This window comes from Tenrec ecaudatus, chromosome 1 (assembly GCF_050624435.1).
Source record: "Tenrec ecaudatus isolate mTenEca1 chromosome 1, mTenEca1.hap1, whole genome shotgun sequence".
Lineage (NCBI taxonomy): Eukaryota > Metazoa > Chordata > Mammalia > Afrosoricida > Tenrecidae > Tenrec > Tenrec ecaudatus.
In genome coordinates, this window is record NC_134530.1 from 22,306,456 (window position 1) to 22,326,041 (window position 19,586).

General features: G+C 56.3%; 1 protein-coding gene and 1 non-coding gene across 2 annotated transcripts; one reads left to right on the forward strand and one right to left on the reverse strand.

Moving 5' to 3' along the window:
• Positions 1–4,283: 4,283 nt before the first annotated feature.
• SLC35E1 (solute carrier family 35 member E1) lies at positions 4,284–19,511 on the reverse strand. Its single transcript, XM_075548625.1, has 6 exons — positions 19,091–19,511; positions 18,780–18,850; positions 16,235–16,372; positions 15,025–15,150; positions 9,034–9,279; positions 4,284–7,417 (listed from the first exon to the last, which is right to left on the reverse strand). Exons 1-6 carry the CDS (start codon positions 19,509–19,511, stop codon positions 7,187–7,189), a joined length of 1,233 nt encoding a protein of 410 aa, XP_075404740.1. The 3' UTR covers positions 4,284–7,186.
• Positions 7,592–7,698, forward strand: LOC142438229 (U6 spliceosomal RNA). Its single transcript, XR_012782651.1, has one exon. It is a non-coding gene; the product is annotated as a U6 spliceosomal RNA (small nuclear RNA).
• Positions 19,512–19,586: the final 75 nt, after the last annotated feature.

Sequence of the window (19,586 nt, forward strand, 5' to 3'; positions counted from 1 at the left end):
CTCCATGGCACACATTTTTTTTTTTTTTTGAGCCACCCTAACAAGACCAAACCCGGTATATTCCTGAGAGAACTTGTCTGGAGCCATCCACTGATCACAGAGACACGACTGAAGTAAACCTGTGCACGGAGGAACAAGCCCACAGTGGCAGTACCTCTTGACTTTGTATATGTATTTTTCAGGTGTTGAAACACTGTACTTATCAGATTCTTAATAGGATCAGTGAACCAGAAGAGGTTAACAAGTGGTAATTCCTAATGGCTCCAGGATTCTGTGGTGTGCATTCCCTGTTGCATCATTAAGCAAGATTAATACTGCGGACCACTTGGCTTGTTTTCACTCAAAGAGCATCTCTGGAGGAGACAGACATGTTGCTTAGTCCTGTGCCACGTCCGGAATAGGTCTGCTCAAGTCCATTGGAGCAGCCACTGTCAGTCCAACTTGTTTGAAAGTCTTACTTTTTTGGCCAACATTTGGGGAGCATGGGGCCCTTCTCCAAGGACTGGCCCCTGGTGGTCACCCGCCCAAAGTAAGCAATACGAGATATCCTGGCTCTTAAGGAACATCCTGGCTGTCCTTCCTCCAGGGAAGACTTCAGTCTTCTGGCTTCCCATGGTATACACCGTATTCTTTGCCAGTACCATAACTCACATGCATCAAGTCTCCTGGAAAATCCAGATTTTGCACACATACGAGGCGACTGAAGACTTGAGGTTCCAAGGAGCTGGTCTAACCCATAGCGACGCCATGCACAACAGAATGGAGCCGTGCCCGTCCTCACGACGGTTCCAGTGCCTCAACCATCACTGCAGCCACCTTGTCACTCTGTCTCCTTGAGGTCCTCTTCTTGGCTACGCCTCCACCCGACCTGCCACGATGTCCTTCCCCAGCGACTGGTCTCTCCTGACAACCCGTCCAAAGGACCCTACTCCTCAAAGATGTTGCACAAGCAACCGTTTCTCTATGTCTTGTGCTGAGTCCAAGGGAAGTCACGCTGAGCATTGCTTGCCTTCATGCCTTCCAACATGCTACATAGGACATCCGTTATCTGCAGTGTCCAAAGTGCCTTTCATCTGAGACACAGGCCAAGCCCAGCCTTGTTTTAGAGGCCAAAGCAGAACCCCCTGGTGGTAAGTGATAGCGAGTTGGTGGAAACGGAAGATCCTGCGGGTTCTCTAAAAACCTAGGGACTACAAACAAGCCAAGGGCAGGGGAGCTGGCTGCTGAGGGGATCCAGCTAGGGAAGCACATGGGGAGAAAGGTTCAAGTCATGTGCAAACTGCACCCCCCCCCCCTTTGGTCTCACACGTGCTTTCAGAAATGGGTGCTACGTGCTGGGTCTGGGAGCTCAGGACCATAGTCTCGGGACACAAGGGTCAATGGCCTAACATTGACCCTTACCCACAAAGAGAATGATCTACATTCCATCTTGGTGAGTAGCGCCTGGGGTCTAAGGTCTCCCTCTCCATAGCAAATGAGTGATGCCAAGGGCATATGGAAGCAGTCCATTGGACTAACGATCTATGAATATCAGCCTCCAGGACTCTGAGACCACAAGAGCTCAATGGTGTCCAGCTACCACGACCAGTGTCTCTGAACGAGGTCACATTACAAGGCCCTGAGTAGAGGGGAAGAAAAAGGTAGAGCCAAACTCAAAAGTCATAGAAGAGACCAACCAGGCTTGTTTACTGGTCGGATGGAAACTGGTGGGACCCAGAGACTGGCCCTGAAGTCACCCCTTCAAGTCTGGAACTGAACTTGCCTCATGGCTTATTGTTTTTAGCTCAACAAAGGCAGGTCTGTAAAGGAACAGTGACACCAGTGGGAAGGTATGCGTACCTTGGGATGATCATGCCTTTTGAGAACCAAGCATTTACCCAGGACAGCATTCAGTGAGTGAGGCTGGAAAGGAAGAGCAAAGGGGACACGTGGTGGTAGTCTGAGGGGATGACGATCAATGACCTGAGAGAAAATGTGTGTGAATGGAATGGAAAACTGATGATCTGTAAACCACCCAGTTCACCATCAAATGGTTCCAAATTTTCTAAATTAAAAGAAACTGCTGGGTCCTATGATGTTCCCTGCAAGCAATCACAGATGGATGATGGTAAATGGCTTAGATGTGCAGCTGTCGGGGTTACATGGAAATCTCAGAAAATTCCTCTAATGAGAAACTGCTAAGTCTCTCTCTCTCACACACACACAATATAGGTGAAAATATTTAGAATGTGGGGAAATGTTTCTAGCATATTCCTCTTTTTATAAAAAGTGCGAACTATATGTGCGATGAAGAAAAAGCAACGACTAAAACTCCCCAGAGGCCACCTGGTTGTCTCCCTGGAACTGGGTCTTCACAAGCATGTGGACAGGCCTCAGTCCCCCATGTGTGCAAGGGTCCGTCTGGGGTCGAGTTGCGTCCCCATATTACAGGTCTGGCTCACTCGGCACAGGAATGGTCTGAATTGGGAGCCCCGTTGGCACAGCAGTTAAAGCACACACCCCTGATGTCAGTCCCAACACGGGCTCTACAGGACAGCACCTAGGGTTTTAGGGCTCTACTCTTCATGGAGAAAGGATACCTCCTCTTTCTCTGGGGGTTTCGAACCACTGATGTTTTGGTTGGTCCATTGCCTAACCCATTGAGCCACCAAGGCTCCTGAGTTAGTTTTTATTTTGCTTCAGTGACTGCCCCAAACTTTAAAGAAATATTTATTTTAAAAGGTAGTGGAGGCCTGAAGAGATCCTGTCACATTTGGCCTCAGTAAAGCCAACGCCTGTCACTGAACCCAGCAGTGGTCAGCTAGCTGATGCATAGCCACCTCCAAATCCCAAGATGAAACCTGTTGCCCTCGAGTGTGCTCGGCTTGTGGTGACCTGGGAGCAGGGTAGGACTCCTCCTCCACAGGCCGCGAGGCTATAATCTCAGTAGAAGCAGCGGCACCAGGCCTTTCTTTCGTGGTGCAACCGGGTGGGCTTGAACTGTCTACCTTTTGGTTAGGAACCAGTTGCAAACCATCTGTGCCACCCAAGGACTTGAAGCTCAGTTGGCTTCTAGTCTTGACTCAGAGGATATAGGAACGGAGGTCCTGTCTCGGCGGGAGGGAGGCTGGGCCTGGCCACGCTGGAGGGTCCTTGTCCTAGACCAGGGGTGGGGTGGGGGCTTTTGTCTGCCAAGAGCCATTTGAATATTTCTACTGTCATCCACAGACCATACTGGGCGAACATTTCACGAACTCCCCAAGTGCCATGACTACGGAGCCTGGCGGCACAAGGTGATGAGGGGCTGCTAACCACGAGATTAGCCATTGGGAACTGTCAGCTGTCCTGAGAGGAAAATGGGGGTTCTACTTCTGTAAAGAGGGACCGTCTGGGACACCCACAGTCCCCGAGCCGGCACCGACTCCATGGTAGAGTGGGTCATATTATAGCATCGTATGAGGGACACAGCTACACTGAAAGCCGAGGGCCCTGAGAGGGCTGGGCCCCACTTCCTGAGACTTGGCATGAATGGGGTGCTCAGTCCCTGAGCCCAGCGTGGCTGGAAGGAGCGTGGAGGGCACGTTCGCCAGCAGAGGCCAGTACTGCTCTGTCCCTCCGTTGCTGGAAGGCGGATCTCCGAGGAGAGGGATTTAGGGGAAGAGGCTTTGGAGTTGGGCTTGTGAGCTCCGAGAATGGCCTTCACTCCCCTTGAGGGGCCTCATCCTCTTCGCCTGCAAACCACTCACTGCCATCAAGGCCATTCTGACTCCCGGTGACAAAGCTTCGCAAAGCAGCGTGGGAAGGCCTGTGGGTAAAGTCCACCACCTAGTCTGGCACAGGCTGCTGTCAGCTGTTAGCCCCGAGTCACCGCGCCCACGGTCGGCAGGCCTTTCTTCCTGGTGCATCTTCGCTGGAAGTCCCACCAAAGCTGCCCGGCATCGCATCACACCCATGTGCGAGGCTCCGGTGACAGACACGTAGTGGCCGGGGACGGAACCCGGGTCTCTGGTACAGAAGGTTTGCGTGCTACCACACTCCTAGCCCATCATGGCCCCTGACACACGGTACAGCTGGGCTTCATCTCCATTCTACCATCAGAAATCAAGTCAAATGACACATGCCCATTTTTGGTTTAAAAAAAAAAAAGATGGATGCCACACACCCATAAGAGGCCATTGAAAAGTGACCCCCAGGGTCTTTGCTCTTCTGGCCTCCCGTCATACTTTAGGGTGCTGGGGTGCACTCGCCAAAGACGGGGTCACCAGGACCACGAAGCCTGCGCTGACAGACGAGCCAGGCGCGAGTCCCTGGAGACCATGGTTTATTTTTGGTAAATGCCATCAGTAATGTACACAGCTTCCCCCAGAGGCCCAGTCTGCAACAGGGGCGTCTCAGAAACAAGTGACAACAGGAAGAAGGCAAGCCGCCATTTCCAGCCCTTTAATAACGAATGCTCTTCTCTGCCTTTGAGGCTCTCCGACCTTGGGGTGTCTGTCAGCTTCCATCCCAGGACCGGTAACAGGGCCAAGCACAGGGGGACACTCAGGAAGTTCGGCTGCTTCCTCACTCCGGTACCCAGGGCTTGTCTTCGTAAGAGGGGCTGTTCTCCTTGGAGTAAACCCAACACGGCCCGGCTGTGCAGCGGCTGGGGCGCACGGAGAGCCTGGTGTGCACAGCAGCACTGCTTCCGGCCGCTTTCAGGCCTGTGACCATTCAGAAGACCACCAGGCTTCTCGGGTGGCTGGGAGGGTTTGAACTGCCAACCTTCAGGTGAGCAGCTGAGCACACAGACATGGGCGCAACTCGGGGACCCCTTCCGTCCCTGATGACAGAGACCAACACTGAGACCCCAGTGCCCTCGAGTCCCCTCTGACGCATAGCGGCCCTAGCGGGGTTCCAAGTCTCTCTCTCAAGGAGCAGCTGGTGGGTTTGAAGCACCAAGCCTGAGGCTAGCAGCCCAACGCCTCACCCTCAGCGCCAGCAGAGTGGGCTCACAGCAAGTGCTCACAAGGACCACACTGAGTCCCCCAAGAGTGAGCACCAACACTGCTCACAAACCTCAGGTTCCTCTTCTGGGTGAGAGTCTGTGTCCCAGGCTAGGCCAGGCCTCAGTGGGTGGCCGCAGTCCCCACTCTGAAATCCAGACAAGGGTGCAGATGCGGCTTTGAGTGTGGGGCAGGGCCTGTCTCAAACATCCGCCTTTCAATCGGACAGACAGGTCAAACCCGATTGTCACACAGTTCCAGTGTATGTCCTCACCGTCAACAGATCCGTACAGAATGACAGATCCCGTCCATTTGTTTATGAATCAGAAACACAGGCAGTGACTCCTCCCCCACCAGCAGGGCTGGGGTCAGAAAAGGAAGCTCGGGGTCGATGCACACGTTCAGACAGGCTCCGGGGCTCTGTTCACCCCCAGCCGAGGCGCATTTCACCTCGAAGCTCCGCGATGATGGGAAAGAGAGAAGCGATGGCCGGCCGGCAGCATGGGCGGTGCCCCACAAAGCCAGCTGCGGGAAGGGCCCAGGCAGAGCTTGCCCCAAATTCAGCCTTGCAGGACTGGGGCTCCCCAGGCAGCACAGGAATTACCGCCAAAGGGGGAACAGAGGGGTCAAAGCAGATGGACCAACAGAGGGCTCTGGAAGGAGGGGCTGTGAAGCCCCCGGGGAGCCTCCCCACCCCCGCAGCAGCCCACTCACACCAAAGGAAAACTCCAATGAGGGGCTGTGGGGCTGAACAGAGCGGAACCATCCAGCCTTTTCTGGGATGTCACTTTCAGAGAAAACCAGCGCCAGACCTGGCCGCCTAGGCACGGTGGGCTGGCTACCAACCAACTGCCAACTTTTCCATTCACTGGGGGGCACACAAGGAGGCGCCCAGCTCACGCACGAGCACCGAACTCAAGCTTTCCAACGCCAGGAGGCCCTGGGAGCTGCAGACAGTGAAGCGAGCGCTGGGCCACTCGCCAAAAGGTTGGTTGTTCAAACCCACCCAGAGGTGTCTGGGGAGACTGGCCTGGTGACCTGCTTCCAAAAGGTAATAGCCTGAAAGCCCTGTGGCGCAGAACCGACAGCAGCGGAAGACAATAGGGAGGCACACGCATGTGTGTAAAATGCCACAAAGAAACCGCCAGGAGTGATCTGAGCGGGACACTTACCAGTCAGGGGAGAGCCACTGTCACAGCCGACACCCACTCTCCCCGAGCGCCAGCACCTGGGGACGGTGCCCAGCCAAGAAGGCCTCCCCTCTTGGAAGACTCCACACTGGCCCTCAGCATACTGGGGTTACCCCCACCACCTCCACCGCCCTCGTCTTCCTGATTACATGATTCCAACAAACTCAAACTTCATTTTGGCCAAAGCCAAGCCTCGCTAGGGCTGTCCCCTTTCTCCCCGTCCAGGACATGATTCCCATCCAGACAGAAAACGCAGGGCCAGAAAAATGGGGGCCACCTTCCCGATTCCTTTCCACGTTCCAAGCACTAGGGTCATTCGAGAGGAGCTTTGCTTCCCGCTCGGCCTGGAGGGGCAGACAGGCTCCCCGTAGGAACCGTTCTTGTAAAAAGGGGGGTTTCCCACCTACAAGCCCGGCCTCAAGGTCCCCCCCATGAGGACAGGGCATAAAAACACACAACTATAAAATGTTCTCTAAAAAAAAAAGCAAGCCCCTCCCACCAACCGGGCCACCCCGGGGAGACGGAGCCCCACTAGAAGACAGGACAGGGATGACAGAAACAGCCTAAGCCCCCTGCATCCTTTTCTCCCCAGAGACCCCCCATCTTGGGTGCTCCCCCACTTTTGGCTGGGGCACAAAGGATGGGGTGGGGTGCAAGCAGCTTCCTTACTCCCCAAATCTGGGCCCCCGCCAGCTCTGCCTGAAGCAGGTGCGGGAGTTGACGCTGACCCTTCTCCACAGCAGCCGTTGGCCAGTCGTCATTGCAGAGGGACCGTGGGTGCCGGGAGACCAGTCCCTCTGCTGCCGGAGGTGCTGTCCGGAGGTGCTGTAGTAATGCATCCAGGAGCTCACTCCACCCCTGGCCTGAGCCAGTCCGGTAATGCCTCAGCCCTGCAGGTCCTCCCTCTGCCCGCAGGTGTAGAGAAGGCCAAGGGGACACCACGGTCTGACACTGTCCCTTCAGCTTTGAGTTACTGGGTGTCAGGCGTTTTCCGTCCTGCTTGGGGCAAGGGAGGGCCCTGTGTGCCCGACTCTACACATCGTAACGGTTCAAACTGTACGCGTTGGGGTAACTCTGCCTGCTGTACTGGAAGTGATCTGTCAGGACGTTGTTGCGGCCGTACTGGTAGTCTGTGTGCTGTGGGGGGAGGAGGCCGTTCTGGGGCTTCTCCAGCATGCCCCGGGGGTACTCCTTGCCGCTCAGGTCCCCTGCAGTGATGGGGAGGAGGTGCTTCCTGGCTTGCTGGTTGGCATCGTACTTGGTCTGCGGGGGTTAGAAAGAGCAATGAAAATCCACCCAGCTCAAAACGTGCAAGACGAAAAAGAGGAGCCACCCAATCCAGAAATGGGCAGAAGCCTTGCACAGACGTCTCAACCAAATGTCAGCCCAGGGCCCAGAAGCACCTGCACAGGTGCGTTGCATCGAGAGCTATAACCAGTGCTCGCTTCGGCGGCACATACACTAACATTGGAACGACACAGGGAAGATTAGCATGGCCCCTGCGCAAGGATGACACGCAAATTCGTGAAATGGGAGCTACAACCAGCCCAAGCCAGACCCACTGGCACCCTGGAGCTGTTCCGACTCATGGCAACCGATGGAGGGTTTCCAAGAGCCTAAATCTCTATGGGAGCAGCCTCAACGTGCTCCCTTGGGAGTGGCTGGGGGGTTTGTGCGGCCGACCTCGTGGTTAGCTGAGGGAGGCACAAGTGAGATACCACCCAACTCCTATTAAAACGGAAATGATAAGAACAGGTGATGGGGCAGAAAAGCAGATGTTGGTGAGGTGGTGGAGAGACTAGAACCGCATCCCCGGCTGCTGGGAACGTAAATCAGGACAGCGGCTGTGGAAGAGCTTGGCGGTTCTTCCAGAAGCTGAACAAACAAGAACTTGACAATTCCGCTCTCGGCATCTACCCACGAGCAGTGAAGTCAGGAACGCACGCAAGTTCAGGGCAGCACTTCTCACAACGGCCACAAGGTGGGGACCACCGAGAGGCCCACCCACAGGGGCGCGGATGAACCTGGTGTGGACCCTCCACCTGACAGAAGGGTCCTCAGCCGGCAAGAGAAATGAAGTCTGGAGCCCCGCTACACAGCAGCAGCTGCACCTTGACCCCGATTCGGAGTGAGACAAGCCAGCTACAAGAGCACATGTGCTGCCTGGGCCCATTCCTGGGCCCATTCCTATTCACTGGGGCCGAGTGGGTGTTGAGAGTGGTGGCGGCACAGCAGGAGCAGTGCTGCTGGCATGGTTAAGCTGTTTCCGGGCTCCTCATTTCAACCCACGCAACCTTCCAGGGATGCCCCTCTCCACAGCGCGAGGCTTGGGGCTAGGCTAACCAACGAACTGTGGAGCATTTGAAGGCGACCGCAGGTACCTTAAAAAAACCCCAAACCCTGACTCATGGGGGCCCCAGCCGTCCTCCACAAGATTCCCTCCAGAGACAGGCGGCCGGGTTTTTCTTCCAAGGCCTTGCTGGGTGGATGGGAATGGCTAAGCATTTGGTTAGCAGCCGAGAGCAAAATGGGATCTTTCTAGGCAGCTGGTGCTTGACTCCTGTCAGGTCAGCTTTGACACGTGATGACACCCCGCTCCCCTGCCCCCCACATGTTAGCTGAACTGCCCCGCCAGATGTCATCTTTTCTTTCACAGAATGGTTGGCTGGTGGGGACTTGAACCGCCAACCATTGGATTAGCAGTGGATCCTCTGCACATACACACCAGACTCAATGAGGCCTTTGCAAGAAGGCTGAGGAGAGAGACCCCTGGCATGCCACCCTGGCACCCCTGGGGCTACAGCTCACCTGTGTGAGGGGGATGAGCCCAGGGCCCCGCCCCTCAAGAGCACTGCCCAGGCTGCCTCTCCCTGGCTCACCTTGTTGTACAGGAAGACGCCCAGGATGGCCGTCATCATGCCCAGCACGTTGGTGCTGGTGACCGGGTTGCGCAGCATGATGAGCGACACGGTGATGACCATGATCCTCTTGGTGGCGTTGGCGACCGAGTAACTCAGGGGGCTGATGAGGTTGAGGATGCTGAAGGCGATGACGTTCTGGGCAAAGTTGCAGAAGCCACTGATGGCCAGCAGCAGAAGCGTCCAGGGCCACTGGGAGACATAGGCCTGCAGGAGGGGGACAGGATGGCCACTCAGGGATGGGGACAGCATCACAGCCTAAAACCAGGCTGGGGACAGGGAGTGGGTCCCGGGGCAGAAGGCTGCACCACGTGAACAGGGCTGCAGGGAGCTGCGAGGTTTGAATGGCGGCTGTTCCGGAAGCCGATGGCAAGCCCTTCTGTCCAGGCACATTTCAGAGCAGCCCAGCACCAAACCCTCTGCACCACCTGTGACCTTCCGGACCCTTCACGGTGGATGGAATCACAAAACAGGAGACTTGAAGGCCGCCCCCTGCCCCCTTCCCCCTCCCCCAAGTGTCCAGAGGCGGGCCTGTGAGCAGCTGCCTTAGGTCAGCTTTGTGGCTGGTTCACATTCCACAGGAGGGGGAGGGGCTCCTGAGTCCCAGGTGTCACAAACATGCCCTGGGCCCAGCTGGACCACTTTGGGTTAAACTGTCCCCAAAGGCGTACTAGGACCCTAACTCTCAGCCACCTCTGGCCTAGTTCCCTGGGGAATAAGCATCTCTTTGTTATACTCCAGAGGCCACACTGCAGGGTGTCTTAGACCTAATCACTTTGAGGTGAAAAGAGACATGGAAGCAGGGAAACAAGTGAGGGGAAAGACCAGACGGAATGCCAGGTGTAGCTTGCCACAGCACACCAAGACTGCCAGAGAGGCTGAAACCAGGCCCTTCCCTGAGCCCACAGACCGTGTGTTCCCCAAGAGTCTGGCTCCAGATTTGGATTTCCAGCCTCCTAAACTAGGGGGAAATGGATTTCTGCTCTTTAAACGATCCCTGTGATGGCTGAAGTTGCATGTCAGTTTGGCTAGGATTCTCAGAGGTTTGACGATCGCGATGCAGTGATCCATCCTATGAGATCGAATACAATGTAATCATCCTTATGACCAACTCTCCTGTGGGTAGTCCACCAGTTACAAGGGTTTACTTGAAGGTGTAACCTGCGTCCAGGATATAGGGAGGCCCTTTGCTTTATGTGCACCCAGCATCTGACTGTCCACATTGTCTGACCCTGGTGCTCGGGCTTGAGCCACCAGCCTGCCATACTACCTGCCAATCCGGGGAGTCAACCTCTGCGGCCCGACTGAGCCGGCTTGGATTTCCTGACCTCTGCAACCGACCTGACCATCGTGGGCTCGTCAGCCCCTGCACCTTTGTCAATGAGAAGTTTCCAGCCTGACATCTGACCTATGAACTTGCCGGCCTCTCCAACCACGTGAGCCATGTCTCTGACACAAATCAATTTCCCTCTCTCCCTCACGGTCATCGAGTCCACACCAACCCCCAACCCTGCCCCGAGACGAGACGGTAACTTTTTTTTTTTTTATCTTCAAGAAACTGTAACGTAGAAAGCCCCATCTTTCTCCCTCGGAGCGGCTGGTGGTTTTGAACAGCTGACTGTAATGAGCCTACGTACAAGAGAACTCTGCCTGGCCCTGGACCATCCTCAAAATTGCTATGCTTGTGTCCACAGCGGCCACTGCGTCGGTCCACCTCGTGGAAGGTCTTTCTCTCCTTCGAGAGCTCGCTACTTTAGCAAGCATGGGGTCCTTTGGGGAAGCACGGGAGATGAAGTCGGGCCATTCTTACTTCTAAGGTGCGTTCTGTCAGCACCGCCACCAAGACAGATTTGTCTGTCCTTCTGGCAAGCCCACCGTGCTTTCAGAACTCTGTGACGTGCACACACACACACACACACCGATAAGCTTTGCAGGGTCTGTTTCTCTACAGAACCCAGTGGAAGGCACACACCCACTTGTGGTGCTTCTGATGCAGCAGCTCCCAGAGAGCAAGACACCATCTGCACAGCAGGGCAGGCTGATCCCTGGGCTTCTTCCGCTCTACCAAGTCTCAAAGCAAACAAACAGAAAAAGAGGGTGTCGTTACCAGCGAGTGGAGTCACCTTCTGGCCTCCACTGGTGTGAGGTTGTTCTGACTATGGGGTGAGGGTGGGGGCAGTGGCTAAGCCAGGAAATCACAACCGGGAATATCTGGGCCGTAATTCTCCCCACCGTCTGAAGCCCAGAGGGGAGGGCAGCAATTGCTCTGCGGGCCGAGGGCCGCGCAGCCTTGAGACCAAGTGGTCGAGTCTGGGGAACCAGGCCACAGCCCCCTGCGGCTGCCGGTGCTGCTCCGTTCTTCTAGATCAGACGTCGGCAAACTTTTAAGACCGAAGAACAAATCCTATTCCTCACAGCAATTTTAAAATGATCTGAGTGCTATCGATATATTCTGACCAACAAATAAAATCACCAGGAACTGAATAGCACCTTTCATCTTTTTTCAATTCTACGTCCCCAAAGAGCCACATATGGCTCGAGAGCCGCAGTTTGCTGGCCCATTCCAGATCATAGGTCCCAAGCAATCTTAATGGCTAGTGCCCCCTTTCAGAAAAATAATTACTCAGCACCCCTCTCCCCAGTCATTCAAAACGTTTGTACTGTAGCCCACAATTCAGGATGAAGTGCAGGTATGTGTGTGCACTGAAGCCTCGCTGGGTTGTCCCATCACCTGCCGGGGGTAGTATCACCTGCTTTGGAAACACTGTCCAGGACCCTCAGAATTCTCCCTGCAGTTCTACCGCTGCCTGGGCTAATGGAGGGAAACTATCGATTCAACAGAATTTGGCCACCCAGCCTTTGTCATGTCGACAGTTCTGGGCCCCCAGGTTCGAGGTCTCAGCACTAAAAAGACGTAGTTCCCCCTCTTTCAGGTTTTCATTTCGGACGAGAAATCCCACTGGCGTTCTCCCACAGATACACACCTCACTGCTCGCTGGCTGCTGATAAAGTTTTTTTTTTTTGGTCTTTGGTTTTCAGAAGTCTGACTGGGATATGTCTGGATGTGAGTCTATCTTGCTTGGAGCTCGACCCTTTGACCTGTCGATACGTGAGGGCTTCAAAAAGCTAGTGGGGAAAATTCCACTCTTTTCTTTCCACTTCTCCATGACCTTTTTAAAGTCCTTTTGTCCGGGACCTATTGTTGACGGGCAGCACTCTTTCTGTCCTCCCTTTGGGGCAATTTCAGAAATGCCAGAGGCCTGGCTGTGAGCCAGCAGGCTCTGTTCCTTATCTTTTGATGGGAAGATTATAGCCCTGGAAACCTTCTGGGGCTGGAGCCTACTGTGTGAAGGGGTCCCTGTGACCGGGTCCCTCTGAGTTCCAGGTGTCACGTGGAAGTGGAAGTGAGTCCTCGTAGTCAGGTGGTGCTGCGATAACAAATACAACACAAGTTGGTGGCTTTACCAAACGGGCATTCATTCTTTCACAGCTGGGGGGGCTATCCAGGGGGTTCAAGTTCAAGGGAACGTCCTCTCCGTGGACTCTGGGAGAGGCCCTGGTCTCACTAGCTTCTGATTCTCAATTCTTCGTTGGCCTCCGCAAGACACCTGCTGTCCTTCCCTTGCACGTGCCTGCTTCTCTGCTCCATCCACTCTGGAAACCGGAAGGTGTGGGACCTCGGTGGTGTCTCAGCTTCTGCGCTGGGCGGCTGAGCACATGGTGAGCAGTCTGAACCGCCGGTTGCTCTAAGGCAGGGCGATGGGGCTTTCTGCCCCCCTGAGGATGGACAGCCTTGGAGTCACGCAGAGCTTCCACCTGGTCCAAGCGAGTCCCTAAGAGTCGGAGACACCTCGATGGCAGCATATGGGTGGTGTGCACTAGCATGATGAAAGAAATGTGTGATGACCCGAGAACTACCAGACAGGGGCCCGGGGACCAAACTGGCGCTGATACCACCTGCCCAGTGCAGGGCTGCCGCAACCTTCCAAGTGTTTGGGAAGCAGGGTCTGTGCGGCGTCATCAAACGAGAGGGGCCTGTCACCGGCAGGAAAAGCAATGGCCACCCAGGCGACTGACACCCCTGGTGCCCCAACCAAGTATACTCCACCCCGGGGGAGGTACAGCGCTTCCCCAGACAACTAGGACTAGAGATAACATACGGCCCAGCCACCACGCCCGCCACATGCCCTAGAGCAGTGGTTCTCAACCTTCCTCATGCCGTGACCCTCTCACACAGCTCCTCATGTGGGGGTGACCCCCAACCATAACATTATTTTTGTTGCTACTTCATCACTGTCATTTTGCTACTGTGATGAATTGGGCAACCCCCGTGAAAGGGTCTTTCGACCTCTCAAAGGGGTTGCGACCCACAAGTTGAGAACCGCTGCCCTAGAGGAACAAGGAATGGACAGACGCACACGCATGCTCATCGACGCCCAGGTCACCACAGCACAGGGCTGGAAACCCCCAACGTCTCTGTCGGTGGTGGAACGGGGTCAACACACCCTGGTCTGTCCGTACCGTGGACCACTCCACAACACCAGGACCTGAGCAGTGACGGATCCGCCACACACGTCACCACAGGGATGCAAGAGGACGCCCCTCTGCGGAGCAAAGGGGCTCAATCCCACCCAGACTATCAGAGACCCCGATGAGAAAAGAACACATGGGTGTTCACAGCCAAAGCAGCAGCCGTTGCTGATTATGGAGACGCAGGAGGGGGGCGGGCGGGGGCTGATTAAAAGCAAAGAGAGACAGTGACACACAGAACATACGTAGTTACCAGGTACACAGACAGTAACAGATAGGTAGGAGCATGGATGGGAAAAAAAAGTTGACACAACAAAGTTGCTCACGAGGGAACTGCTAGCCCTCCACACAGTGATTGGCAGACTCCCTCCCACCGCACCCCCCACAGGGGCAGCCAACCCCGGGTGGGAGACAGGAGTCCCATGGGCCAGGAGCCTGCAGGAAAGGCTGCCGGGCTGAGATGGGAGACTGCAGATGGCAATCAGTCACCTGTGCAACAGATCCACACATGCCCACGTGGGGGCACAGAAAGAAGGCATCCTGAGAGAGAGGGCAAAACAAATGCCCCTAGACCCACCTCTACCCCTGGTTATCATCTGAGCTGAGGTCCAAGTGCCTGGCTGTGACAGTGGTAGATAAGAGGAAATGGCTAACGCCTTAGACTACCTCCATCATCTCCTATTTCAGGGCCGCCAACGAGTCCTGGTTGATGACAGAAAGTCCTTCCGAGAAAGGTAACAGCTAAACCACAAGGAAGGGACTCGAGCAGGCCGGGCCTGTTTCCGTGTCCATAAAACAGAGGCCACGTAGGAGACTGTGGTGAGTCAGGCAGGCGGAGGCCGAGACCGGATTCTGTGCGCCCAGAAGCCGTCGAGAGAGAACTTGCAAGCAATCCAGCCCTAACCCGCAACCATCCAGTCGATCCGACTCGCGGCTTCCCCCATGGGTCGAACTGAGTGAGACTCGGCTCCCCAGGGTTGTCAGCGGCTGTGGGTGGATGGAAGGTTGGAACCTGGCTGACCCAGCTGGTTGGTGCGACACTTTGCCAACAGGCTGGCAGCTTGAACCCACGCAACCGGTGCAGGAAGAAAGGCCTGGCAATCTGCTTCAGAAGTGGATGGCTATGGCTGCTGCCAAGTTGGCTCTGACGCTCAGCGACCCCACCTGTGCGGCTATAACTGCTTGCTCTGTAGGGTTTTGGAGGCTGTGGCCTTTTGGTAGCCGATCGCCAGGCCTTTCTTCCGCAGCACCACAGGGCAGGTGCAAACCGTAACCGCGAGGCGCAAGTCACTGAAACAAAGTCAGTCGAGTGTCAGAGGCCAAGATGGACCAGGCCAACCTTGAGCTGGGGACCACCCCCATCCCCACAAGAGAGAGACTCTGGAACCCACTGGGGGCAGGGCAGGGCAGGGGCCAACTCACCAGGTCACTGCTGACCAGGAAGGTCGAGAGGTCCACCAGGACCCAGGTGGGGATCATGAAGAAGATGGCGTGGCCACCCAGGATGTTCAGCAGCCGGAGGTGGTGGATCCGGGAATCTCTCAACACCTGATGGGAGAGGATAATTCTGGACAGGCTGGTCAACACTACCCACAGAGAGGGGCTCTCACACCCCACGCACAAGCCCGGGCGCCCAATGCCACAACCAGACCTCTGTGTGTAAGACACACAGCACACGCTGACACGAGCTGTTGCATAAAGGACCAGGAAAACAAAAACCCAAAACATACAAACCCCAAACCAGTAGCAGTCAGTGCTGGTGAAGCGGCAGACAAGGGGGCACTCTTACATCGTGGATATATCGGTAACACCGATCTCAACCCAAACCAGGCCTGCCGAAGGAAATAACCTGAGAAGCAGGAAAATGTCCCCCACAAAGCCGCTCCTGACTGCGCTCATGATAACGGACGCGTTCCCAGCTGGGGACTGGACCGCATGTATTACGGTAATGACGGCGGTTTAAGAGCCCTCACTTTTAACGACACAGGGCAGTGCCGGGCCCTCACACTAAGTGAACAAAGCAAGGGTTTCAGAAACACACCGGCTCCTCACGTATCCACTGTCCTGTCATCTGATATCTCGCAGTTACGACAACAGTCAAAAATCCCCTGTCCGACTACTTTGCACTTGAACGTGATGTCCCGGCTGAGGTGGGGCGAGGCCAGCTGCGAGGATGAAAGTTGTGTGTCCACATGCGGGGCCGCAATTCTTGATGGCCTGGCAGGCAGTTCTCTAAGGATGAGGGTGCTGACTCACAGCGACCCTGTGGGGCAAGGCAGGACTGTCTCTGTGGTTTTCCAAGACGGTTCGCCTTTTATGGGCACAGGAAACCCCATGAAGCGACTGGTGGTTTTGAACTGCTGACCTTGCAGTTAGTAGCCCAACGCATAACCACCATGCTACCCGGGCTTCTACCTGCGCACAGTAGGTCCGAAGTGATTTCTGAGTTGTCATTTTTCGCTTCACGTTGAGCACAACGCAGAAACACACCGACGACTTCGTCCATGAAAGGCCAGCGCAGGCTAGCAGATGGGCAGTGGGGCTTTTCCCGTGCCCACACAGCATGCTCCAACTGGCTCCGCCCTCACCAGCGCACCCCACCCTAGCACACACAGCCAACGACCACGCGTACCTTTTTGGAGAAGATATTCTGAAGCGAGAAGCACAGGGTGGCTGCCAGTGCACTGAGGAGTCCCCACATGTCGAAGGACAGCTCTGTGACAGTGGCCAGCAGGACACCACTGATGATGGGGATGAGGGACAGGTACACCTGTGGAGGGAGGCGGAGCTGATGGCAGGACCTGACCCAAACCTTAGCCACTGACTCCTCCTCCACATCCCTCTTCGGAGAGCTGTGACAAGGATGCAGGGCAAGGCAGGTGCAGATAGCTGTACGGTGTGACGCAAGGCTGTGTAACCACCCAGACACAACTCAAACCTCACCCACCCCCCCTGCCCCGAGGGGTCCCATTGGCACTCCTAATTGTCATCAAGTCGATCCTGATTCCTGGCAGTCAACCCCATGGCAGTCGGAGCAGAACTGGGCCCAATGGATTTTGGGAAGGAAATCACCAGGCCTTTCTTCTGAGGCACCTTTGGGCAGACAAGATTCTCGAACCATTCAGTTAGCAGCTGAGGGCTCCTCCTCCTGACAGAGGTTCATCAAGTCTCCATTCCTTCTCACTTCAAGGAGCCCTGGTGGCATCGTGGGCTAAATAAAGCCTTGGGCTGCTAACCGTAAGGTCAGCAGTTCGAATCCACCAGATGCTCAACAGAAGAACGCTGCAATGCTGTAGTCTCAGAAATCCGCAGATGCCGTTCTATCCTGCCCCACAGGGTCGCTGGAGTTGTAAGCAACTCTGGCAGTGGGTTTGGCCCTCTTACCCCGGGTCCTTGAAACACACCCATTACCCCAGGCTGGGTCATGCCCCACCCCCACCCGCTCCTCCTTTCCTCTCATCCTTCAGGTCTCAGTTCCACAACACTCCAGGGGGACCACCCCCCCTGCCGCCTGTGTAGCTCATTGTGGCCCTGCGCTCCGGCTGACACAGCCGTCAGGAGCTGTCACCCCATGCACATCCAGCAGGACGCAATGCTGTCCAGCTGGTCCTGGGCCACCTCCAGGATGGAGGGATGATGGAATCGTTGGGATCTATTGGACTTTCATCCATGCATTTTGGGAAGTTGATCACCAGGCCTTTTTTCATTAGTCTAGAACCGCTCCTAAAACCTGCTCAGCATCCTAGTGATACGTAAGCCTCCGCTGGACAGACAGTGAGGGAGGAAGTGACGTCCTGCCATCAGATGTGGGCCTTCTGTGTGGCAGGTGGGCATTTGCCGAGCCAGCACTGTCCCCAACTTTGTTGATCCTCATTGGATGGGTCCTCTCCAGGCTATTGGTCACTGCTCTGCCCTGGTACCAGCACAGGGTGGGCACTCCAACTGCTGGATGAACTCGGTACCTGGGGACAGCCTGCGGTCCCGCCTTCCTGTGTGAATGCCCCCTGAAGCCTCCTGAGGGCAAAGCAGCTCAACTTCCAGGCAAGAGGGCTCCACTCCCAAGCCCTGGGAAGCACAGTCAAGCCTGCCACGGTGTCCTGGGGCACTGTCAGGATCCTGGCCCCCCAGTGACGTGGCCCGCAGCCACGTGGCTCTCCTTGGACCTGATTGTCTGCCTTATCTGTCTCCTGGGCAGTGGGGCCAACTAACTATTACTATTATTGGTCCTGAGTCTCCAAGTCTAGGAAGGCCCCTGCTAGTTATACAAAGCTTCCGGCCCCAGCCCTGCCCAGGCAGGGTACAATGTCCCCTGCCACGTGCCACCAAGAAACCTGATAAACTTGGTCTGATATCGAGTGATGGAGTGGCATGCCTCCTGGGCAATTCCAACTCTGGCAAGATGGTCCTCAACCTGATGTCACCTGGGGGCGGGCGGCAGAGCGCAGTCTGCTCTGCCAGGATCAAGACAGAAGCTAAAATAAAAACCCGCCAGACACGGCCCAGTTTCTACAGGCTGATGATCCAGGGCATGGCCACGGTTCTGTTACAAAAAAAGCACAATGCCAGACGGAGAAGAGAGCTTGGAGCCACCATGAAGCGGGTTCCAGCTGAGGCAGTAGGAGCCCGCGGGAAGGCAGCCGTCACTGGCCGAGGGCCTGGCTGCTCTCCAGCGCCCGCCACAAGCAGGAAACACCCTAGCTTGGCATCTTGAACAGACCCCAGGCTGTGCCAACAGCACCTTCCTGACGCAAACCCGCGGCTGCGTAATACCTCCTCCCTCCTCAGAACAAGCACAGTTCTTAAGCTGGGCTGGGTTTTGCCCAAACCAGATTCCTTGGATTGGCATGCCCCCTTTGGATTCCAGAAGGTCCTGTCTGTCCCCACTCTCTTGCAAGGAAATGAAACCCGGGCATTCTTGAGGATCTATGCCCGGTCCTGTTGGAGGGGAAGGGCAGGGCGCTAAGATGCAGCCACGTCATCTACCTGCAAATCCCAAGAAGACACAGCAGAGAGCTCAGGACACCCCCTCCTCCCCACATACTACCTTCCCCAAGCTTTTCTACAAGCCGGTGGTAAAAAGAGCTGACTTCCTTATTCAACAGGAACCAGGAGGTACCACGTCATCCTGATGGGGCCCAGCAGGCGCTCAGGATCCCCAGGAACCCAAGCCCGCTTACCTTGGTACTCTGCTTCTCCTTCATGATGATACGGGACAGAAGGACCACCCAGATGGGCATGGTGGCTTTGACTGAAAAGAAACAGAGAGTGCTCAGGAGCCGGCTAGAGCACCTGTCGCAACTCCAAGGTGGGTGGGGGGGGGGCCCGGACTGGCAGCTTGGCCTCTCCTTAAATCTCTTCAACCTTTCTCTGGCACCGATGTCTCCCACCCCACCCCACCAGGTGTAGCCCAATTTGAGCAGCTTCTTCCTCTGCCCGGAGAGAGACCCTTGAGGCCGATGCCTTCCTCGCCCCCGGGGCTGGCACCCACCGGTGTGCGCGTAGGACACCGGCACTTTCCAAATGCTGACGTGCGCCGACACGGATGCGAAGTACTTGCCGAAGGCGAGTGGCAGCACGTAGCGCGGGTAGAAGCGCGGCGGCAACAGCGGGCCGGGCGGCGTGTGCGGGCCCGGTACTGAGGGCGACACCGGTGGCGCGGGGGGCACGCGCCAGGCGCGCAGCAGCGGAGGCAGCCCCGCGCACAGCGCCAGGATGTGGCATAGCGATACGGTCACCGGGAACGGGAAGCCGCTCAGGATCACCTTGTTCACCACGTTGCCCCCCGCGCTCAGCGCGTACCACAGCAGGCACAGCGCCGCCACGCGCGCGCCCTCGCGCGCCCCGCCGCCGCCGCCGCCGCCCGGGCCCGCAGCGCCGGGGACCCCCGCGCCCGCCGCCGCCGCCGCCATCCTGCGCTCCCGGCCCCCGGTACCGCGACGCGGGGGCGGGGCCGCGGGCGGGGCGCGCCGCCGTCGCCGCTGCCC

Bases quoted from the DNA above. Each gene is read 5' to 3' on its own strand.
- SLC35E1 (XM_075548625.1), bottom strand. From the start codon at position 19,511: ATGGCGGCGGCGGCGGCGGGCGCGGGGGTCCCCGGCGCTGCGGGCCCG. The intron at 16,373-18,779 runs GTAAGCGGGCTT...CTCCCTCCACAG, and splicing joins AGGAGAAGCAGAGTACCAAG to GTGTACCTGTCCCTCATCCC. The intron at 15,151-16,234 runs GTACGCGTGGTC...CTCTCCCATCAG, and splicing joins AGAATATCTTCTCCAAAAAG to GTGTTGAGAGATTCCCGGAT.